At 43.9% G+C, this 20,481-nt stretch overlaps 1 protein-coding gene across 6 annotated transcripts in view; it reads left to right on the plus strand.

Moving 5' to 3' along the window:
- Positions 1–20,481, plus strand: part of LOC128700489 (very long chain fatty acid elongase AAEL008004-like) — a 37,982-nt gene that overhangs the window by 4,866 nt on the left and 12,635 nt on the right. For 4 of the 6 annotated variants that reach the window (XM_053793731.2, XM_053793728.2, XM_053793730.2 and 1 more), the window contains exons 2-8: positions 3,612–3,749; positions 7,510–7,805; positions 10,704–10,784; positions 13,850–13,906; positions 14,630–14,735; positions 16,194–16,366; positions 17,678–17,803. In XM_053793731.2, the coding sequence (XP_053649706.2) occupies positions 3,668–3,749; positions 7,510–7,805; positions 10,704–10,784; positions 13,850–13,906; positions 14,630–14,735; positions 16,194–16,366; positions 17,678–17,803 (921 nt within the window). In that variant the 5' untranslated portion in view covers positions 3,612–3,667. The remainder of the gene's footprint in view (positions 1–3,611; positions 3,750–7,509; positions 7,806–10,703; positions 10,785–13,849; positions 13,907–14,629; positions 14,736–16,193; positions 16,367–17,677; positions 17,804–20,481) is intronic. The other 2 variants (XM_070098877.1, XM_053793732.2) reach the window with 2 other exon arrangements.

A 20,481-nucleotide genomic window follows, 5' to 3' on the forward strand; every position in this document is an offset into this window, starting at 1 on the left:
AGGGGTGGTTTGCATGTTTGGAGGGGCGACAGGTATAATGGTAAACGTTGAGAAAACACAAGATCATGGGGCTGGGGGCATGGAGAGACAGAGTTGATTGGGACTGTGACGTGGTGAGAAGGCAGGAAGGGCAGTTATTAATATGTGGCATTTTGTATGGGGCGACCATATGGGAGGCTAGGGAGGCGAATTCGTTGAGAATGGTGGAACGCGTGGAACGTCGGTTGGGGATGTTACGGCCTTATCACTTGACATTATTGCAACTGGCGATTGTTATTAATGTATTGCTGTACAGTAAGGTATGGTATGTAGCAGTTTTTCCATTGCTGAGAGATATTACTCGTATCCTTAGTTTTTAGGTTCTTATGGGGCTCAGGATGTGAAGGGATGAAGAGGGTGGTGGTGACTTTGCCGGTGAGGAAGGGAGGTTTAGGTTTGTTGGACCTGGGAAGGAGGGTGAAGTGCATTTTCATCAGGTGGGAGTGGAAAAGACTAGGGGGACAGGGGAGCCATGCAAGCAAAGGTTGCATGATATTTTGAGGGGAATGTATGGAGGTGGGGAATGGAGGGAGTGAGAGATTTTGTTGAGGGCACTTTTGTGGGCGTGCGAGCCAGAGAAATTACAGGCGAGGGATTTATATCGAATATTGAGGGTAGAGGAGACTTTCCCAGTTGAGGGGCTGTTCCTGATGTATGCATGGGGTGCTATATGGAGTCTGTTCGGTAAACTAAAGCTAGGGCCCAGGGTGCGAGAGATAATGTTTAAATTTTTACATGGGATTCTGCCTACTGGATCAGTCCTTAGAAATAGACGTGTCGTAGAGGAGGGTTGGTGCAGGTTATGTGGGGAGTTGGAGACAGCCTATCACGTGGTATACTTTTGCTATTATTTGGAGAGTGCGAGGGAATGGCTGGGGAAAGTGGTCAGGAGGATGGGAGGAACTGGGGTGTCAGTGTTAAGAGCCCTCTTGATATAGGGGGGGGGGGAAGAATGTAGCACGGGGAGTCGCTTATATAATGGTGGATTTCGTGTACATATCGTGGGGAATGAGAGGGATGGATAATGGGGAGGCGAGGAAACTTGTTTAGCGAGGATTTTTTGTAGGACAATGAATAGGAATCGGGAAATTTATGGGAGGAGATGGGAGGGAGATTTCACTGAGGGTTACAGGTCCATCACTGTTGGGGAGTTGCTAGAGTTGTGAGGGGGGGGGGAAGTGGGTTTAGATTGTTGCGTAAAGCGTTCGATAAAAGGGGGGTACCAAACGGGCTTGCCAAACAAAAGATGTTGGTGGGAGGTGGTTTGGCGTGCATGTGTGTGGGTGAGTGATAGGTGCAAGTGAGAAGGATTGTGTGTAATTGGGATGTGCATGGGAGTGCTGAGTTCATGTGTTCGTGTTAATTAATATTTGTCAATTAATGCCTTCTGAAGAAGGCCTTTGTAGTAGCGTACAATAGTATGTCTGAGAACGCTGCATGGGACAGCAAAAAAGATAGGATTTGACTCCTATTGTAAACCAATTCAGGTATATCATCGTACTTAGGGTTATGTTAATATTATGGAAAGTCCAACACATCTTGTGATCCTGGCTTATGCAACAGTGTGGGGATGTCCAGTGGGGTGGGTATAGCAGGGAGGGGGGTGGGTATAGCAGGGAGGGGGTGGGTATAGCAGGGAGGGGGGTGGGTATAGCAGGGAGGGGGTGGGTATAGCAGGGAGGGGGTGGGTCTATCAGGGAGGGGGTGGGTATAGCAGGGAGGGGGGTGGGTATAGCAGGGAGGGGGGTTGGTTATAGCAAGGAGGGGGGTGGGTATAGCAGGGAGGGGGGTGGGTATAGCAGGGAGGGGGGGTGGGTATAGCAAGGAGGGGGGTGGGTATAGCAAGGAGGGGGGTGGGTATAGCAAGGAGGGGGGTGGGTATAGCAAGGAGAGGGGTGGGTATAGCAGGGAGGGGGGTGGGTATAGCAGGGAGGGGGTGGGTATAGCAAGGAGGGGGGTGGGTATAGCAGGGAGGGGGTGGGTATAGCAAGGAGGGGGGTGGGTATAGCAGGGAGGGGGGTGGGTATAGCAAGGAGGGGGGTGGGTATAGAAAGGAGGGGGGTGGGTATAGCAGGGAGGGGGGTGGGTATAGCAGGGAGGGGGGTGGGTATAGCAGGGAGGGGGGTGGGAGGGAGTAACATGATTGAGATCGTGTTGAGAGGGATAAAATTAAATATGCAAGGTGAGGGCTTGGATACATGTCGGGTTTATAATTGTATGACTGGGTATGCATTTGTATTCTTGTGGTATAATATACTTATGTTTTAGGTGTATTGGGGAATGTATGATATAGACGTTGTGTCGTTTTGGCATAGTGTGTCGGAGGGGAAATAATTATTAGGTAAGAGTTTGTAATGTGTTTAGGGAAGTGGGAAAGGCCGGTATAAGTCACTATATGGCATTATGCTCTTTTATTGGTTTTAACAGATGCACGCATCATGTATGTACTTATTAAATTGCTCTAGTTATGTTTGACCTGATGTAGTGTCGGGCCAAGTTACTGGCTAGTACCACATACACTGTACCTTTTTCTTTGTGCACCTAGCCATATAGGTACACGTTTAGTAAGTGCTGTTCAAAGGCAAAGTTCATAATATGGCCAGGGATGTGTATATTAATGTATTGTATTTCTGGTGCAGGTGATTCTTCTATAACCTATGTTCACTTATGTATCCCTAGTGTGTATCTGTTAGCTTTTGTCTGTCACATGTAATGGGTTATAGGTAAACTGTGTATGCCGGTATGCTGCAACATTGTATGTTTTATGGTTTAATTGTTTTTCACCCTTGGTTACAGGGTCCATTGTTGTAATGGTGTATTTTCAATAAAATAAAAAAAAATAATAAAAAATGATCGTAAGTTTTGGTTTCAGTTTAAATGTTCTTGTTGATTTGTACTAGGGACAGTTTTTTTTTTTAACAATTTTTTTTTTTTTTTTGTAAGTATATGTAAGTTAAGAACTGAAGAATGACTCTTGTGCAACTTCTGGGTATCATTGTTGTAGACTTTTCGCTGTCCAGTGGCTTTATCGATAAAAATTAAATTTAACTGGAAGACTGTAGAACTATATACAAAAGAGGTAATCAGTCCTTCATCCTTGGAGTTGGTGTGAAGATCACCGTAGTTGCGTAGATTCCAGAATCTACACAACTACGGTGCTCTTCACACCAACTCCAAGGATGAGGGACTGATTACCTCTTTTGTATAGTTCTACTCTTCAAATCATGTCCTAGAATCTGTACTGATAAAGCCACTGGATGGCGAAAAGTCTATATTAATAGACACCCAGATGTTGCACATGTCTGAATCTTCATCTTGTCGGTATTGTGTGCCATTCTTGTACAACAATCTTTGTTGTGCTTCAGACTTTTCACGATTATGATTAACTCCAAGGCTGAGATTCATTGCCTCATCTTTTGTACATAGTTCTACTGTCTTCCAGTTACGTCCTAGACTTTGTATTAAGCCACTGGATGGCGAAACTTCTAAAATAGATACCCAGATGTTGCACATGTCTAATTCATCTTGTCAGTGTTGTATGCCATACATGTACAAGGTATAAATTCTTGCAGACGAGGATCTGCGTCAATGGTTTAATGAGTGACGGCCAGTAATAACATACCGCAGGATGACGCCCACCCATGTACCACCACCCATCCACAGCACACCCAGCCAGGTCACGGCGCCTCAGTCTTACCTGGACGAGAAAGGTACAGTAAGGATATTCACAACGCGTATTAAATTAGTGCATAATGCGACTGAGGTTTCGTCATTCGCTAGCCGCTCTTCCCGCCAGTATTCCCTTTAAACTTAGAGCAAGGAGCGCGTCTAATTCGTTTACGTTGGCCCTTGACTGTGGGTGGGGGTTGTAATTTATATATATTGTCCTGTGGCTGGATATAAAGCTTAATATCTAGTAGCATTAGTGGTATACCTGGAGTTTACCTGAAGAGGGCTTCGGGGGTCAACGCCCCTGCTGCTCAGTCTGAGACCAGGCATATTAAGGGCATTGATAGATTTGCAGGTGTGTACTTGAAGTGGTAAGGATATTATGGAGAAAGGATCTGGAATTAATTGTCCAGAAGGACCTAAAAGTTCTTTAGTTATGTTTACATAAATTTTCCTTAATAGAGCACTTGAAACCACTTCTATAAACAATACCTCAACATGGAGCTCAGCTCCATGGTCTGGAGCGATATAAAGCTGAGATATAAGGAAGTCTCGTATCTTCCTCATTTTCGATAGTATCTGACTCCCTTCTCATGGTTTCACACTAAAGTCTGCTTGTTGATGACATAGTTGACTATTCTGAAAGTTGCAGCCACAACTCTCCAGATTCTAGAAATTGGAGAGTTGTGGATGTAATACCCAGAGAATAATTGCTTAGATTCTCTAGAGTAATTTGAAGCAGTTAAACTTTCTGTGAATTAAGGCAATGTCATGCTGCCTCTCCCTGAGGCAGCGATGACAAGTTTCCCTTTACTTTCATAATAGTTTTGGCATTTGACACGCTGTTTAAGTGAACAAGCAGAAAAAAACGCGTTAGGGGAAACTATTAGCGCTGTTACCTTCAGGTTTACTGTTTTAACTGATTCAGGGGAAATAAGGTCGATGGGTTATTGGGTGATGTCCCAGCAATGACAAGACACCCACTGAATGAAAGATACAGAAGTTCCCCCATACTGGTTGGGGAAACTAGGCATGTTGCAGAATTATTGGACTAACTTGCTGACTAATGTAGTGGAAAGTCTACGGAACATAAGTTTGTTTACGAGGCTACTTTGCTGAATTACACATCAAAATTTACTTTCTTTTTGCGTGACTTTCCCTGCCAATATGGGTTGCTCTGTATGAGGATTTTCATTTTTAACCATACACTTGACAGTTTTTAATTTTGACACCTTACCTAATACCGTAATCTGCATGCGTGTCATGCATCAGTGTGAACTGGACGGACCGTAATATACTAGCTATTGGTTCAGTGTTTGTAGTTTCTTATAGACAAGCCTGGTTTATAAATTCACTGAAGGAGATATGTACTTACTTTATCAAATCTGAGTTGCTAAACTTTCTTTGCTTAAACATTTACCGTCATGGGGACTTTACTTTCTCCAATCAAGTTTATTTTTAGTTTAAACTATCTTTTCTTAAGAGGGTTAGTGTCACTTTATATTTACCACTTTAAGAGCCATTTCTTTTGAATAGTAAAATGCTTAAGTCTGGGTCAATAAGAATAGACGTGATAGATAACACTGAACAATTACTGTTTTCCTGAGAGCTGAGGGAAATGCGCCAGGGGAAGTAGATATGCGCCTTGATGCTGGTGGTCAGGATGTTAGCTAAAAGAATCGACTGTATTTAGTCAGCTCGAAACTATTACTTCCTGTTGGCGCTGTAGGACTCTTTCCCCTCTCCCCCCATCCCTCCACCAGTAACTTTACCCCTTCCTTGTGTGTATAATTCTCGTGAATCTAAGGTCACATTGTTGGTCAGCCCGGCCACAGTAATTAGACTAGTGCATTTATGCGTAAGGGTCGGTATTGACAGTGGGGATATGATCTGTACTTAAGGAATATATAGCGTAAAAAATAAGTAACTAAACTGACTCGCGAAATCGTAATGACAAGATTGCAAACAAACCATACCACGGGTCTGGAGTTTTGAGACTGATTGCGGGTTCTAACCCCGCCCGCGGTAAATTTTTTTTTTTGAATTAATACACTCTGTAGTCGTTGGTGAATAGTTTAAAGCAGTTGTACTACGCCATTGAGATTAGTTGTATATATACAGAAGTAAGCTTAACCTCTTTGTATATATATCTTTGTATGGTCAACTGGGCTGAAAGCCTATAGGAACGTAAGGTGGCCTGGTGGCTGAAGCTCAGTTCACCCACCGAGGGCCCGGGTTTAGATTCCCGGCGGGTGGAAACATTTCGAAGCGTTTCCTTACACCTGTTATCCTGTAACTTGTTTATCGCTAATAAATGTTCTAATACCTTGAATAATTAAAATAAGTTCGCGGTACGAGGAAGATATATACCCTTTTGTACACACCTACATTGCCTAATTGAGGCTGAAGCCTTTAGACAAGAGGATCATAGGTACGTCTGTTAATCTCTTAGCTAAAATTTCTCATAGGCAAGAAGGATTATGAAGTTTAGTGTATATAAACGACGATGTACATCTTAGTGTACGCTAAATTCTATGCCTGTCATAATCCATGAGACTTTAATATACAGTAAAAGTAAAACGTAAGTGATTTTTTTTAGTAAACTACATTAATAAGCAAATAACTGTCCAGAATTCCACTTTATATTAATCAACGGAGACATTAACAATGTTTTGGAACAGTTTCGAAAAGACTCCAATGTTATTTTAGCTTGTGAAATCTCGGTGTAAGCAAATTAACTTAAAGGACAAACTACAATAATACAGGCTCTTTTCCAACTACAAATTCACGTACATTAATGATTTGTTAGCATATGAACGTTAAAAGTTCATTAGGAATATTTTTTATGAATTTTGGCCCACTTGGTTATCAAAGAATTAACTCTGAAAATGTTACTTTGACTTGGGTTGAAACTTTGTCGGACCTTAAATTTATGCAAGATTTAGCTTATAGATTTAAAATTGTGTAGTTTTCTTTAGTGTATCAGAGAACCAATATTTATGCGGGGAGACATCTGCAGTTTGCAATAAAGCTTGTTTGTTGTAGTGGGGGCGGGAGTTAGTCTTAGCTACGGACGGTGACTAGGTTCACCTCTTGTTACATGGGCTGTCATGCCTATTCTTGAAACAGCGTATTGTCTGCCTTATTTTCTCTTAAGTCACTTTTCTTTCTGACTACTTTGAAGCCAAAGCATTTAATTTCCAATGGCTAGTTTTTACATCTGTGCCTCTAGTGTAAAGTTTTAGGTACAGGTAGTTACAAAAAATTTATACATAACAGGTGTAGATTACCCAGAGTAACCCCAAAAAGTCTATCCATTGGGGTCCGTTTTTCGTTTCCACTACCGTGCAATATCTGGTTAACAGCTCATGCTTGCATAGTCAAAATCAACGCACAGCCTTGATATCATTACTCTTTGAAGCCAGTATTTCATTAACGTACATGGAGATGGAAACGAGAGAAAATATATATCGGTAGAACTGAAACCTTCAGCAAAATAGAGATTTGTTCTAGTTTTTAATCCGGGAAAGGGTTAGTCACCCAAGAGTCAGTGCCTCATCGGAGACTATTTCTATTTGGGTCCTTCAGTCTGTCTCTCAGGATTCGACCCACATCAGTCGGCTAACACCGGTACCTACGTGCTGCTAGGTGAACAGGGACAGTAGGAGTAAGGAAACATGCCCAACATTTTCACTAGTGTGGGGGACTGAAAGGCGAGAGGGTTGTTAACGAAGCCATACTAGGTTTATCCCTATGGTTTATCATGTTACTGTCAAAATGTTTATCTGTTAATGTTTACAGAGAAGCTCTCTGAGTTGAAGTGGACTGGATTGTGGGCTAGTGTGATCACATTGCTCAACTGTATGTACGGACAGCAGACCTTTGCCAAACAGCTGGCTCCTGATCCACGTCAAGACTCCTGGCTCCTCATGAAGTCTCCTCTTCCTTCCCTCATAACCTCGTTAGTTTACATAGCAGCAGTCACTTGGTGGGGACCCCTCTACATGGTTTCCAGGAAACCTGTTACTGGCCTCAGGAAAGTTATGATGGCATACAATACATTCCAAGTCGGCTTTTCTGCTTGGTTATTCTATGAGGTAAGATTAATTTTCTTATTTTCTAGTTTAGATTGACAAATGTTAGTGATTAATCTCTCCCAGTTCCCTTTCACCAACGTAGGGTAACCTAACGTGAGGTTTATAGAATAAGGGTAGGTGATCCCGTGGTTGGGAGGAGTCACTCTAGAAACATTGCTTGTCAGACTGATACCAATATCTTTCAGCATAAATAGTGAATATTCCCCATTTTACCAGGGCTTTCTGAAACTTGTCAGTGACGCTGAACTTTTCATGGACACGACTTGTGGAATGTGGAAAAATATAGAATTTTACTAATGTTATGTTTTGCGTAATGACTGAATTGTTAGAGGGTAAAAAGTTGGTACTGTGTAAACTTGATGCGTTGTAATGCAATAGAACAGTTAGGATAACATGTCTTATACAGGTTATGGGTCCTGTTCTAACCTCCACACCTGCGTCTGACAGTTTTCCATGGTGCCTGAAGAGGATTTTTTAAACTTCCAGGATTTTAAGTACGATTTCGCTGTTATCTTTTAGAGGAAATTGTCTTCAATGTCGATGAGACATTTTTTTTAAGTTTTGGTTGTATGGAAATAGTTTAGGGTTAGTTTTACTGAACTTTTAAATGTCTAATCGTCCCTCGGCGATGGTATAGGAACTTGGACTGGACGAATTCGGCAGTTACAGTAAGACTGGACCTACCTGGTCGGGTACAACGCTAGCAGGTAAAGTAATTTATACTGCCAGGTAATGTAAACACGAGAAATGTTAACACTGAACTACTGGAAAGAGTAGAAAACGGGTAAATATTAGTTGTAGGTCTCCATGGTATCCCTTCCCACCCCTTCCTAATAGCAGAATTTCCAGTCACGGACAGAAGGAAAACTCTCCAACAAAAGCACAAGCGGCTGAGGTCTGTGGGCCAAAACTTGGAAAAAATTCTTGACGCTTAATATAAGTGGCGCTGGTTAACACCAGTTGTCATTAGTTTTTATACTGTCAGATTAAACTGACAACGATTAGCAAATACCCAAACAACTTCACGGGCTGGCGTCCTAGCCAGCATGTAGGATACCTGGAGTTTACCTGGAGAGAGTTTCGGGGGTCAACGCCCCCGCTGCCCGGTCTGTGACCAGGCCTCCTGGTGGATCAGCGCCTGATCAACCAGGCTATTGCTGCTGGCTGCACGCAAACCAACGTACGAGCCACAGCCCGGCTGATCAGGAACTGACTTTAGGTGCTTGTCCAGTGCCAGCTTGAAGACTGCCAGGGGTCTGTTGGTAATCCCCCTTATGTGTGCTGGGAGGCAGTTGAACAGTCTCGGGCCCCTGACACTTATTGTATGGTCTCTTAACGTGCTAGTGACACCCCTGCTTTTCATTGGGGGGATGGTGCATCGTCTGCCAAGTCTTTTGCTTTCGTAGTGAGTGATTTTCGTGTGCAAGTTTGGTACTAGTCCCTCTAGGATTTTCCAGGTGTATATAATCATGTATCTCTCCCTCCTGCGTTCCAGGGAATACAGGTTTAGAAACCTCAAGCGCTCCCAGTAATTGAGGTGTTTTATCTCCGTTATGCGCGCCGTGAAAGTTCTCTGTACATTTTCTAGGTCGGCAATTTCACCTGCCTTGAAAGGTGCTGTTAGAGTGCAGCAATATTCCAGCCTAGATAGAACAAGTGACCTGAAGAGTGTCATCATGGGCTTGGCCTCCCTAGTTTTGAAGGTTCTCATTATCCATCCTGTCATTTTTCTAGCAGATGCGATTGATACAATGTTATGGTCCTTGAAGGTGAGATCCTCCGACATAATCACTCCCAGGTCTTTGACGTTGGTGTTTCGCTCTATTTTGTGGCCAGGATAGGAGGAGTCGAAACTATTGGTGCTACCGGATTTCCATGCCCGCTGTCCGTAAACTGTGTTGAAATATATGCTCCTCTTGGCAGAGGTTTAACTTGTCAAACTTAAAAAAAAAAAAAAAAAAAAAAAAATCCCCTCGCTCAGACTTAGATCTTCCTTAGTACAGCCAAAAGATACTTTCACCTGCAGTGAATGCACTCAGTACGTTTAACAGACTGTCGGCTTTCTTAATGTGAAAACTGCAGTAAGTTCGAACATATGGTCACATACGGAAGATTTCTCCCAATGCTCGCCATACTCAAGACTATAGAACATTTTAGAATAGATCATGAAATAAGATCAAATGTGTGATATAGATGTAGACTTGGAACTTTAAGGTTTACATTTTACTATGAAGTTTTTAATGTGGATTAATTTTTGTAATCTTTAACGACTTGTAGCTTCAAAATCTTTAAACTTTTTAAATCTTGCCGTTAGTATGATCCTGGTTTAAATTTGCAATATTTACAGTAGCTAAAACCTTGAATGACTCACTTTGGAGGTAATGTCCTGTTTTTTCATAATGGGTAGAATGGGGGGAATTCTTTGCTAGCTACTATTGTAATTTGTGGTAAGTCTACAAGATTGGGTTGCTAGTGACTAGACTAAACACTAAAATTTCCTTGTACAGTTTAAATTCCCTTCCCAGGTCAGACCAGCAACCGGCCTGACAATCAATACCAAATTTTCAGTTTTATACTTATGCTGTGACCCGTAATGAATGACTTATCATTCCCGAGGAACTTTTACTGTAGAAAATTTATCGCACTGAAATGTTTCCAAATTTGAAGTTTCTAAAACTCGCAAATTGGCAGCAGCCCAGTTTAAAACTACAATTAAATTAGCCATTTAGATGCATCAAATTTTAAAGTCTTTAGTGTTCAAAAATGCCTTAAAATAATAATTGTAGTTTTTGCTTCCCTCCAGAGATTTAAATTAATATTAATATTGCTCTTATAGATGTACATGTCCTTATAAAACGAGCAATAATGTTGACCCACAATTCTCAATGGTTGTTCCAGGGTGGAATGAGTGGCTGGTTTGGTAGCTATTCCTTCCTTTGTCAGAAGTGCGATTTCTCCGACAACCCACAAGCCATAAGGGTAAGTCTGCGCTCCATAAACCAAGTGTTGAACTTATTTGCAGTGTGTATTCACGATGTTCGAATATTGTGCTCTGAACACCACAAATGTACTGTCTTCAACAATGTTGAAGACAACATGTATGGTTAACATGTAGGATTTCTAAAATGGGGTCCGAAAGAAGCGTTCGACATTTTTTTTTTATATATCTATCTTTATTGGAGGAAGTGGGGTGCACACTTGCCCATAACTACCTGGTTTGTGGATCCTACCATTCCTATACAACTTGTTGCATGCGGCATACTGTAGGGCGCAGTTTAACTTCGGCCTTAAGCTTTTTTTTTTTTTTTTCTCCATTACCGGGGTGTCTTTAGGGACTAGTGACAACCAGGCATTGGTGACTCATACCTGGTATTCAAACACGTAAATTTGCTGATTTTTTTTTTTAACCCTTTAGTACTTTCTACATTTAAGACCAGTATATAGTAGAAAGTCGAAGCAAAAATGAATTCTGAAAAGCTGCTTGGTCTTTTAGCTGACATTTTAGGAGTTTGAGGAGTGAAAAGGCCCTAAAATAACTATCCATACTGCTGTAGGAACTTAGACTAAACACCTGGAAAAGCGAGTGATACAAGCAGTCCATACATTCCTGCCACTTTAGTCTCACTTTTGATCAGTGCAGGCAGTGGCTTAGTGAGACGGTGGCGGAGTTCTTGTCAGATGAAATGTATCAGAATAGGCAACAGCTGTTTGAGGATCCACATTACACAATCACATGATGCAGGTTTACTCATTTCTGCTGACCTCTGTAATATTCCATCAGCACATACCTTCCTACAGTGTTGTATGTTTATATTTAATAAGTCTGAATTCTTGTATTTAAATTTAAGACTTTGGTAGGGAAATGACACGAGTGAAGTTTACTTGTAAATTCAGTAGAAAATTCATAAGCCTTTATCGTTGGTCAAACCTTAAGTTGTTGTTGTTCTTGAACTTTTGACATGTGGATCTGGTTCTTAAATATAAATTATTAAAGTTAAATGTGGATTTGGAGCATTTTCCTTGAAGCAATTTGACAAATAAGTGAATAAACTCTTGAGATTGCAAAGGAAGCTGTGCCGGAGCAAGTAGGGAAGCCTTTGTTTTGGGGAAATTGTGCACAAACGGGTTTATGTACCTCGTGTTAGATGAAATATTGACTAGTGACAATTGAAATCTTGTGTACAGACCAGGAAAAAGTTCAGGTCTGCTACTAGACTGGTCCTGGAAAACTCATGACGTGGCATGACAAAATAGAAATTAGAGCAGAGCCATATTTCCTGGTTGATGAGAAACATATTAGAGGAAGCTGGTATATTTACACAGGTACCAGAACTGGGGTAATGGACGAGTACTTTAACGAGCCGCACGTTTATGCCCTTTTGGGTAAGGTGTTGAGAAAGCAGGTTAGGGCGCGCTGCGTGCCAGGTTAGGGCGCGCTGCGTGCCAGGTTAGGGCGCGCTGCATGCCAGGTTAGGGCGCGCTGCGTGCCAGGTTAGGGCGCGCTGCGTGCCAGGTTAGGGCGCGCTGTGTGCCAGGTTAGGGCGCGCTGCGTGCCAGGTTAGGGCGCGCTGCGTGCCAGGTTAGGGCGCGCTGCGTGCCAGGTTAGGGCGCGCTGCGTGCCAGGTTAGGGCGCGCTGCGTGCCAGGTTAGGGCGCGCTGCGTGCCAGGTTAGGGCGCGCTGCGTGCCAGGTTAGGGCGCGCTGCGTGCCAGGTTAGGGCGCGCTGCGTGCCAGGTTAGGGCGCGCTGCGTGCCAGGTTAGGGCGCGCTGCGTGCCAGGTTAGGGCGCGCTGCGTGCCAGGTTAGGGCGCGCTGCGTGCCAGGTTAGGGCGCGCTGCGTGCCAGGTTAGGGCGCGCTGCGTGCCAGGTTAGGGCGCGCTGCGTGCCAGGTTAGGGCGCGCTGCGTGCCAGGTTAGGGCGCGCTGCGTGCCAGGTTAGGGCGCGCTGCGTGCCAGGTTAGGGCGCGCTGCGTGCCAGGTTAGGGCGCGCTGCGTGCCAGGTTAGGGCGCGCTGCGTGCCAGGTTAGGGCGCGCTGCGTGCCAGGTTAGGGCGCGCTGCGTGCCAGGTTAGGGCGCGCTGCGTGCCAGGTTAGGGCGCGCTGCGTGCCAGGTTAGGGCGCGCTGCGTGCCAGGTTAGGGCGCGCTGCGTGCCAGGTTAGGGCGCGCTGCGTGCCAGGTTAGGGCGCGCTGCGTGCCAGGTTAGGGCGCGCTGCGTGCCAGGTTAGGGCGCGCTGCGTGCCAGGTTAGGGCGCGCTGCGTGCCAGGTTAGGGCGCGCTGCGTGCCAGGTTAGGGCGCGCTGCGTGCCAGGTTAGGGCGCGCTGCGTGCCAGGTTAGGGCGCGCTGCGTGCCAGGTTAGGGCGCGCTGCGTGCCAGGTTAGGGCGCGCTGCGTGCCAGGTTAGGGCGCGCTGCGTGCCAGGTTAGGGCGCGCTGCGTGCCAGGTTAGGGCGCGCTGCGTGCCAGGTTAGGGCGCGCTGCGTGCCAGGTTAGGGCGCGCTGCGTGCCAGGTTAGGGCGCGCTGCGTGCCAGGTTAGGGCGCGCTGCGTGCCAGGTTAGGGCGCGCTGCGTGCCAGGTTAGGGCGCGCTGCGTGCCAGGTTAGGGCGCGCTGCGTGCCAGGTTAGGGCGCGCTGCGTGCCAGGTTAGGGCGCGCTGCGTGCCAGGTTAGGGCGCGCTGCGTGCCAGGTTAGGGCGCGCTGCGTGCCAGGTTAGGGCGCGCTGCGTGCCAGGTTAGGGCGCGCTGCGTGCCAGGTTAGGGCGCGCTGCGTGCCAGGTTAGGGCGCGCTGCGTGCCAGGTTATGGCGCGCTGCGTGCCAGGTTAGGGCGCGCTGCGTGCCAGGTTATGGCGCGCTGCGTGCCAGACTGAAGTTCTTCAGAGCCCATAGTTGACTGAACTAAATTTTCCTGCAGCCAAGGAGAATGGTTGGCATGTACAAATTTAGTGTAATAAGCGCAAAGGAAACCTCGTTACACCATCCTGTTTCTCCACTAAGAAAGACTAACTTCTGCTTAAATTTTTAGTCTCCTCAATAAATATTATTTTTTTACAGATAATGCATTGCGCCTTCTGGTACCACTTCTCCAAACACATTGATTTTATAGATACGGTGAGTGAACGTTCCCCATTTTTCTTCACACAAGTGACTTCCATTCTTACCTCCGTACTGATACGTCCCATCAGAGGCGTCGCTAGAGTTGGTGTCACCCGGGGCGGCCCGCCCCTCCCTTACGACGCCTCTGCGTCCCATCGATACTCGTAGGCATCTGCGGACTGATAATTTTTACATTAGCTTAATTAACATTTAAATTACTAAAATGGAACTATAATCATCGGGGTAAGAGTACTATAGGTGCACTGAACTGGATAAATGTAACCCTTGACCCATATTTTATTGGCTCAGCTTAATCATGACTGTTCCTGCAGGGGCTTTCACAAGCAAGCTTGAGTCGCTCCACTTGACCTAACCTGACTACCTTAAATTACTCGACCTGTCTGGCTTTCTCACTACTGTTGTGAATATCGCTATCCAATATCAAGAATCCAACAGTCTGTGAAGCCATGACTCACCATGACTCTTCCCCGCTTAAATGTCCTTAGCTCTGTTTAACAAGTGGAGGGCTCTTGATCCACGGAATTGGATAAACCCTACTTAGTATCACAGTCCAGTCAGTTGTGGCTCGACCATATTACCCATTTATTATTAATCCTTTCGAATGTTCGATTTTGTCCTGGCTGTTACACGTATACTGTATTTATTGCGAAGTCTAGTGTTGACAAACCATAATTTTTACTTTATACTTGTAGTTGAATTAGTTATGGATGTTTTCAGATATTCTTCGTGTTGCACAAGAAGTACCAGCATATATCGCTGCTACACATGACCCATCACGGCCTCATGCCTATCAGTACCTGGTATGGAGTCCGCTACTACCCAGGTGAGTCTGCCTGTTTAATTAAATTTTATCGCAGACTTCTCCCTCCTTTGAGGAAGATGGGATAGGGGTGACTTGATGCTGGTGAAGGGCTCATACTGGAACTATTGTCCTACTTGTACCAAGCATGATTTGTCTTTCGTTCTCTGGGCACTAAGATCTTTGTACATTAACATAAGAATTCTAAAATTTAAGGACTTTTAAGTGTGTAATTAAGCCCATGTATGTTATTAAATATTCCATTAGATGCCACTACAGTGTAAATTTCTTTGCAATCTTAAAAGCAGTCTATTGTATTTAAATGGCATAAATTAAAAATGTTCAAGAAAGTGGCAAGTTCTTGGGTTTTTGTTCTCGGTTATTGGAGTTAATAAGTTCTGAAGATTAGATAAATTTGTATGATATCAAAGTATTAACATTGTTTATACTTCGTAAGACTTTTCGGGTTCTCAATGACTTAGTCTCGACTTCAACTTCAGGTTGGCTCCGAGACTTGCAAAGATTTCTAAATTTACTGACTCTTTAATGGGGAACAACGTTTCTGCTTCGTTTCTATTTAAGTTTTCTTGTCAGGGTTTAATTTTTAATGTTGAATTCATGAGCATTTGCCCTTGCCAACGCTGGGGCACCGTAACACAGTGGTACAGGGAGAATGGTTTGTGTGACTTCTGGGGGAGAAGTACCACTACACAAGGAGCTTCCCTGACAGGGGCACTGTATCTCGTTCGGCATTAATGACTAGGATGTTACCTATTTAAATTTGCTTAAACTTCAGACTTATTTTGGTACACAATGCGGAATTTGGGGAGGGGGAACTCCGGTTTTCTTTGGTGATTGATTTTGTGAATTGATCACGACAGTAGCAAGTAGTAAAATTTAATTTTTAGATGTTTAATACTCTGAAAAACCAAATGGTTCTGGTGGCTTGCAAGATAAACGGGAACCAGGTGAAAATTTTACGCAAAATAGTCTTAATCTGAAATCTCTATCTAAACTGAATAGGTGCGGAAACGGTTATGTTGCTAAATCTAGAATTTCTCTAGACAAAGATAGTGCTCTAAAAACATTTACTAAACTTCTGATAGTTTGAAATATACTAAAGTATTATAACCCACCTTAAAGGGGGGGGGGAGGAGGGTCTTGAATAATCTAGAGAGGTAGTTACCCTCCCTTTACTGTTGCTTTTTTATCTCTATTTTCATACTGCAAGATCCTGTGGATTTATCACTTGACAATGCATATTAAAAAACTGATACTCTGCTTCTAGGAATTCAAAACTGCAGTTTTACTCCAACCTTAAGGATTATAAAATTTAATGATTAATATTAGTTAAATCTTATAACTGATTGATTTACTGTTCAAGGTAGCCAAGCAATTATGGTAGGAGACCACAGCAATTGCACGGGGAAACTGAAGAGCTGTCATGCAAAATGTTAATGGCTCAAGCATTTTATGTTTCAGGCGGCCACAACACACTTTTTGGATTCTTGAACTGTTTCGTACACGTGGTGATGTACTCTTACTACCTACTGGCTGCCATGGGTCCTCACGTCCGTCCTTACCTCTGGTGGAAGAAGTACCTCACTACCCTCCAGATGATGCAGTTTACCATAATATTTCTCCAAGCCGCTTTGGTGAGCCCCCTGTATCCTGCTTATATTCACGAGTCTTTGACTTAAACTTCATAAATGCTTTATAAATGTTTTTCATTGGTCATGTAACCACACCAGTACATCTGCAAGCGATATCCACAAAGGTAAAGGTCTTAAAGTTGAATATATTTTGCGTAATGTAGGCCATAAGTGAGTCTGAAATGATGAAGTGTATTTTGGTAGATGGCATTTTCATTTGAATTGCAAAATTACTCTGAACAAAGGGGATATGATGTTGATTATATAGCCATAATATATTTGAGTAATGCAGTGAGGTTAAATTAAGATGAAAACCCTAATTAAGCAATAATTGTGGATTAGAAGAAACTGCCAAGCAGCGCAATTGAGGTGAGTATTGTAGATTGATCCAGGAAGTGGACATAGCCGAGATTGCAGCACATACTGCACTGCTAAAGTATTTACACTACGTACAAACTACTACAATCTAGTAATAACTGCTTTATTAGTGGAAAAACACTAATGTACATTAGTACCTTTTTCCACATCTTGTCTGTATGAACAGACTACTTCTCCACTGCTTTATTTGATGGCTCCTAAAGATTTTTTTTTTCCCAAAATTGTGTAATTTATTCAATAAGTAGTTAGTTTGTTTACTGTTAATGTGTCGGCTTAAACGGTGAATGGTAGTCAGGACCTTTTGAAGTGACCACCAATTGTATCATTAAGTACTGTATTTTACATATTGCTTTAGCACAGCACTTTAGCACTAACAGCAGATCTGGAGTTTCTCACACATGTGCACTGTAATGTTTTCCTTCATGGTAATATTAACATATAGGTACACACTAATATCTTTCACATTTGGTCCTTAAATTCTCACTTGGTATCACAAACACTGCTCCTTTATAAGATATTGTAACCTGGTACTGTGGGAAGGTCCAGATAATTTACAAGAATTTACTTTGTATTGAAGTAAACATCTGACACTGTTGCCTGTGATTTAAGGGAAGCATGGGAAAAATAACTTAGTGGATATATGGTAATGTGTTTTGGAAATATATTAGTGTATACTTGCAAGTAGTTTGTCCCAAATTTAAATTCTATAGTAAAAAATGTATGCATAAAATAGTCTATGGATGAAGTTTACTGATGTAAGTGTAAGTTCACTATCAAGGTAGATGACACTAAAGCAAAATTAAATAAAATGTGGCTTTGAAAAACTAGTCTAAAAAACTGGATGCATCTTGGTTTGTCATGGTCCATTCAGTAGTATAAAGATTTCTAAATTCGTGGGGTAATAGTAACAGTGTAAATCGACGACCATTTTTTCAGAACCTGTTTTTGGAATGTGATGTCCCTCTAGTAGTTTCAAGCTGGATAGGCTTCGTCGCATTTCTCTTCTTCATACTCTTCACAAACTTCTATGTGAAAGCCTACCTCAAACTTGGCAACAAAGAGGTAAGCTGCCCTTACGAATTCATGACGTACCTTTGTATGAGATGCGAGTGTCAGGGTGGACTTGCTTCAGCACCTTGTAAATGTAGATACTGCAGCTCTAATATAATGCTTTTGTTTTGCGTGGAAATAGTTTATAAATATATAAGATACCTAGCTTGGTTCTTTTATACAATAACCCAAGAAAAATTACACCAGCCTTGAAAATTTGAAACCCATTGAAGGCGGCGTTCTCGAGCAATAAACTAAAATTAAAATTTTTTGCCGAGACTTCTCCATCCGCAGAAGCCTCTTCTTGTTAAATGTATAAATGAAAATTATTTAAAATTTTCCATTTTTTTTTTCTCAAATTTTCAAATTCTTTACAATCCTGTAAGAAAAAAAATTTAAGAAACCAGTTTGATCAAATTAGAACCCACAAAGCCAAAAAATACTGAATTAGATTAGACACTGGCATTGAGGGTTTAACTTTAGCTATTACACGGTGACCTCTTCAAGGGGGATGTTCCTTGATGCAGTGAAGAGGCTCTTGGTCTAAGGAATTACACCTTCTGGCCTCCTTCCTCAGGCCGAACCTAATTATCTCCTAATCCTCCCATCCTTATCCCATCCTCCCCATCTCCTTTTTTTCCCCTTTCCTCCCCTCCCAACCCTCCCTTTTCCCCATCCTATTTGAAGCCTCTGGAGTCCTCCCCTCTGGCATTACGGTTTCTAGAAGGGAGGAAGTGTTCCAGGGTTCAACCCGCTCCGTGAGATTCCTCGGGTGTGTAGTAGCTTGCCGTGGAATCTGGATTATTTGGAGGCACCCTGCTCCCTTCCCGGATTTCCGAGAAGTGGGTGGGGGGTCCTGCAGGTGTTGGGTGCACCTCCAGAGGCACCCTGTCGGTTCTGGGATTTGACCTCTTCAAGGGGGGCTCCTTGGCGTGGTGAAGAGGCTCTTGGTCTGAGGAATTAGACCTATCGGTCTTCTTCCTCAGACCGAACCTAATTACCCCCCAATCTCCCCTCCCCTATCCCATCCTCCCCATCCTCCCCTTTTTCCTTTCCTCCTCCTCCTCCCCACTCCTCCCTTTTGCCCTTCCTCTTTTTGTCCTTTGGGATTTCTCCCACAGGCACGCTAGTTCCTAGGTAGAGGAAAGGACACCGGGGTCGATCCCATTCCGTTGAGGTTTCTTGGCGGTGGCGTAGTTTGCCGTGGAATCTGGATTGCCTAGGGATGTCCCGATCCCTCTCCGGTATCCCGGAGTAGCTTTGGGTGTCTTTTGGGCGACGGGTGTATCTCTGGAAGCCACCTTTCGGATTCCGGGGGTGGTGGCTGAAGGAGGTATGCTTTGTGGCGGATATCCGGCCGCCCTCTCTTTTGTCCACCGAGGTAGCTCGGCAGATGTGAGGTTGCTATCCCAGATTGCTGGTTTACTGGCATGAAGGGTAGGGTATGGCACGGGTTCCATGCTGCATCTGCGCTACTAGCGGTGTCGAGTCCTCTTGGGCGCGGAGGGAGATTTCTGGCCCTTTCATTCCTCCTAGGAACTATCCCTCCCCGGTCCCCCCTTTTTTTTTTCTTTTTTTTATTTTTATTTTCTTTTCTTCTTTCTTTTTTTTTCTTAAAAACAAAAAGAAAGAAGTAACCTAACCATGGCAGCCCTAGTCCATGAACCTTTTACCCCCGGGCCCCTTCTTGATACCGCACCCCGTTCTGACCCCGCCTCGTCTTTGGACCACTCTTCAGACATTCCTCATGCCTCTGTACCTATTGCCGGTGCTGTTTCCTCACCTGCTTCAGGTACTGAGGCCTCGACTGACTCCTTCGATTTATCAGACCTTCGCTCTCCTCTGACTATGCTTCCGGCCTCTCCCTCTACGGTGCGGCAATTTTCAAATCGCCGACCCGTTCCACGTCGGACCAACTCTGGTCCCACGCCTAAACGTCAACGACAATTACCTGCTGATGATACTTCTCCACCTTCACCTTCTCGTTCTTCTCAGAAAAGATCGACACGTCCTTCACTACCTTTCCACGCTCAGTTTCAGACTGAACAGTGGACTAAATTCTTCACTTTGCGACCAACTTCCTCTACTGCCTATCTTTCTGACCATAGTATTGGCAAGGCACTCCTACGCCATGTTGGTAAAGATATTTCTTTTCATGCTCTTAAGAGCGGTACGCGCATCATTACCGTACAGAATGCTACCCAGGCTCGTGAGCTCTCTCGTCTTTCCCATATAGATACTGTTCCTGTCACCCTTGAAAAACATCATTCCCTCAATTCTTGTAGTGGTACCGTTATTCTGCCCCATACCATAGTTCAACAAAATTTCCAGACATGCGGCACCGACATTCTAGAACAGCTGGAACTCCAAGATCTCCCAATCCTCAAGGTAGACACTTACGTTCTTCCTGCCCGTGGGCGGAGACGATACCCTAGCAATGTGGCTCGTTTAACTTTTGACAGCCGAGAACTCCCATCCTCAGTTTATATAGCAGGACATCGGTTACAAGTTCGAAAGGTGATCCCTACACCACAACAGTGTAGAAATTGCTGGCGATTTGGCCATCCAGCGAAATATTGCAGATCTATCGCCGAATGCCCAGTCTGTGGTGCCGATGACCATTCTAATACGTCTTGCAATCGATCTCCCTCTTGCCTTAACTGTCATGAGGCTCACCCTTCGTACTCTCG

This window comes from Cherax quadricarinatus, chromosome 65 (genome assembly GCF_038502225.1).
Source record: "Cherax quadricarinatus isolate ZL_2023a chromosome 65, ASM3850222v1, whole genome shotgun sequence".
In the NCBI taxonomy this organism is placed as follows: domain Eukaryota; kingdom Metazoa; phylum Arthropoda; class Malacostraca; order Decapoda; family Parastacidae; genus Cherax; species Cherax quadricarinatus.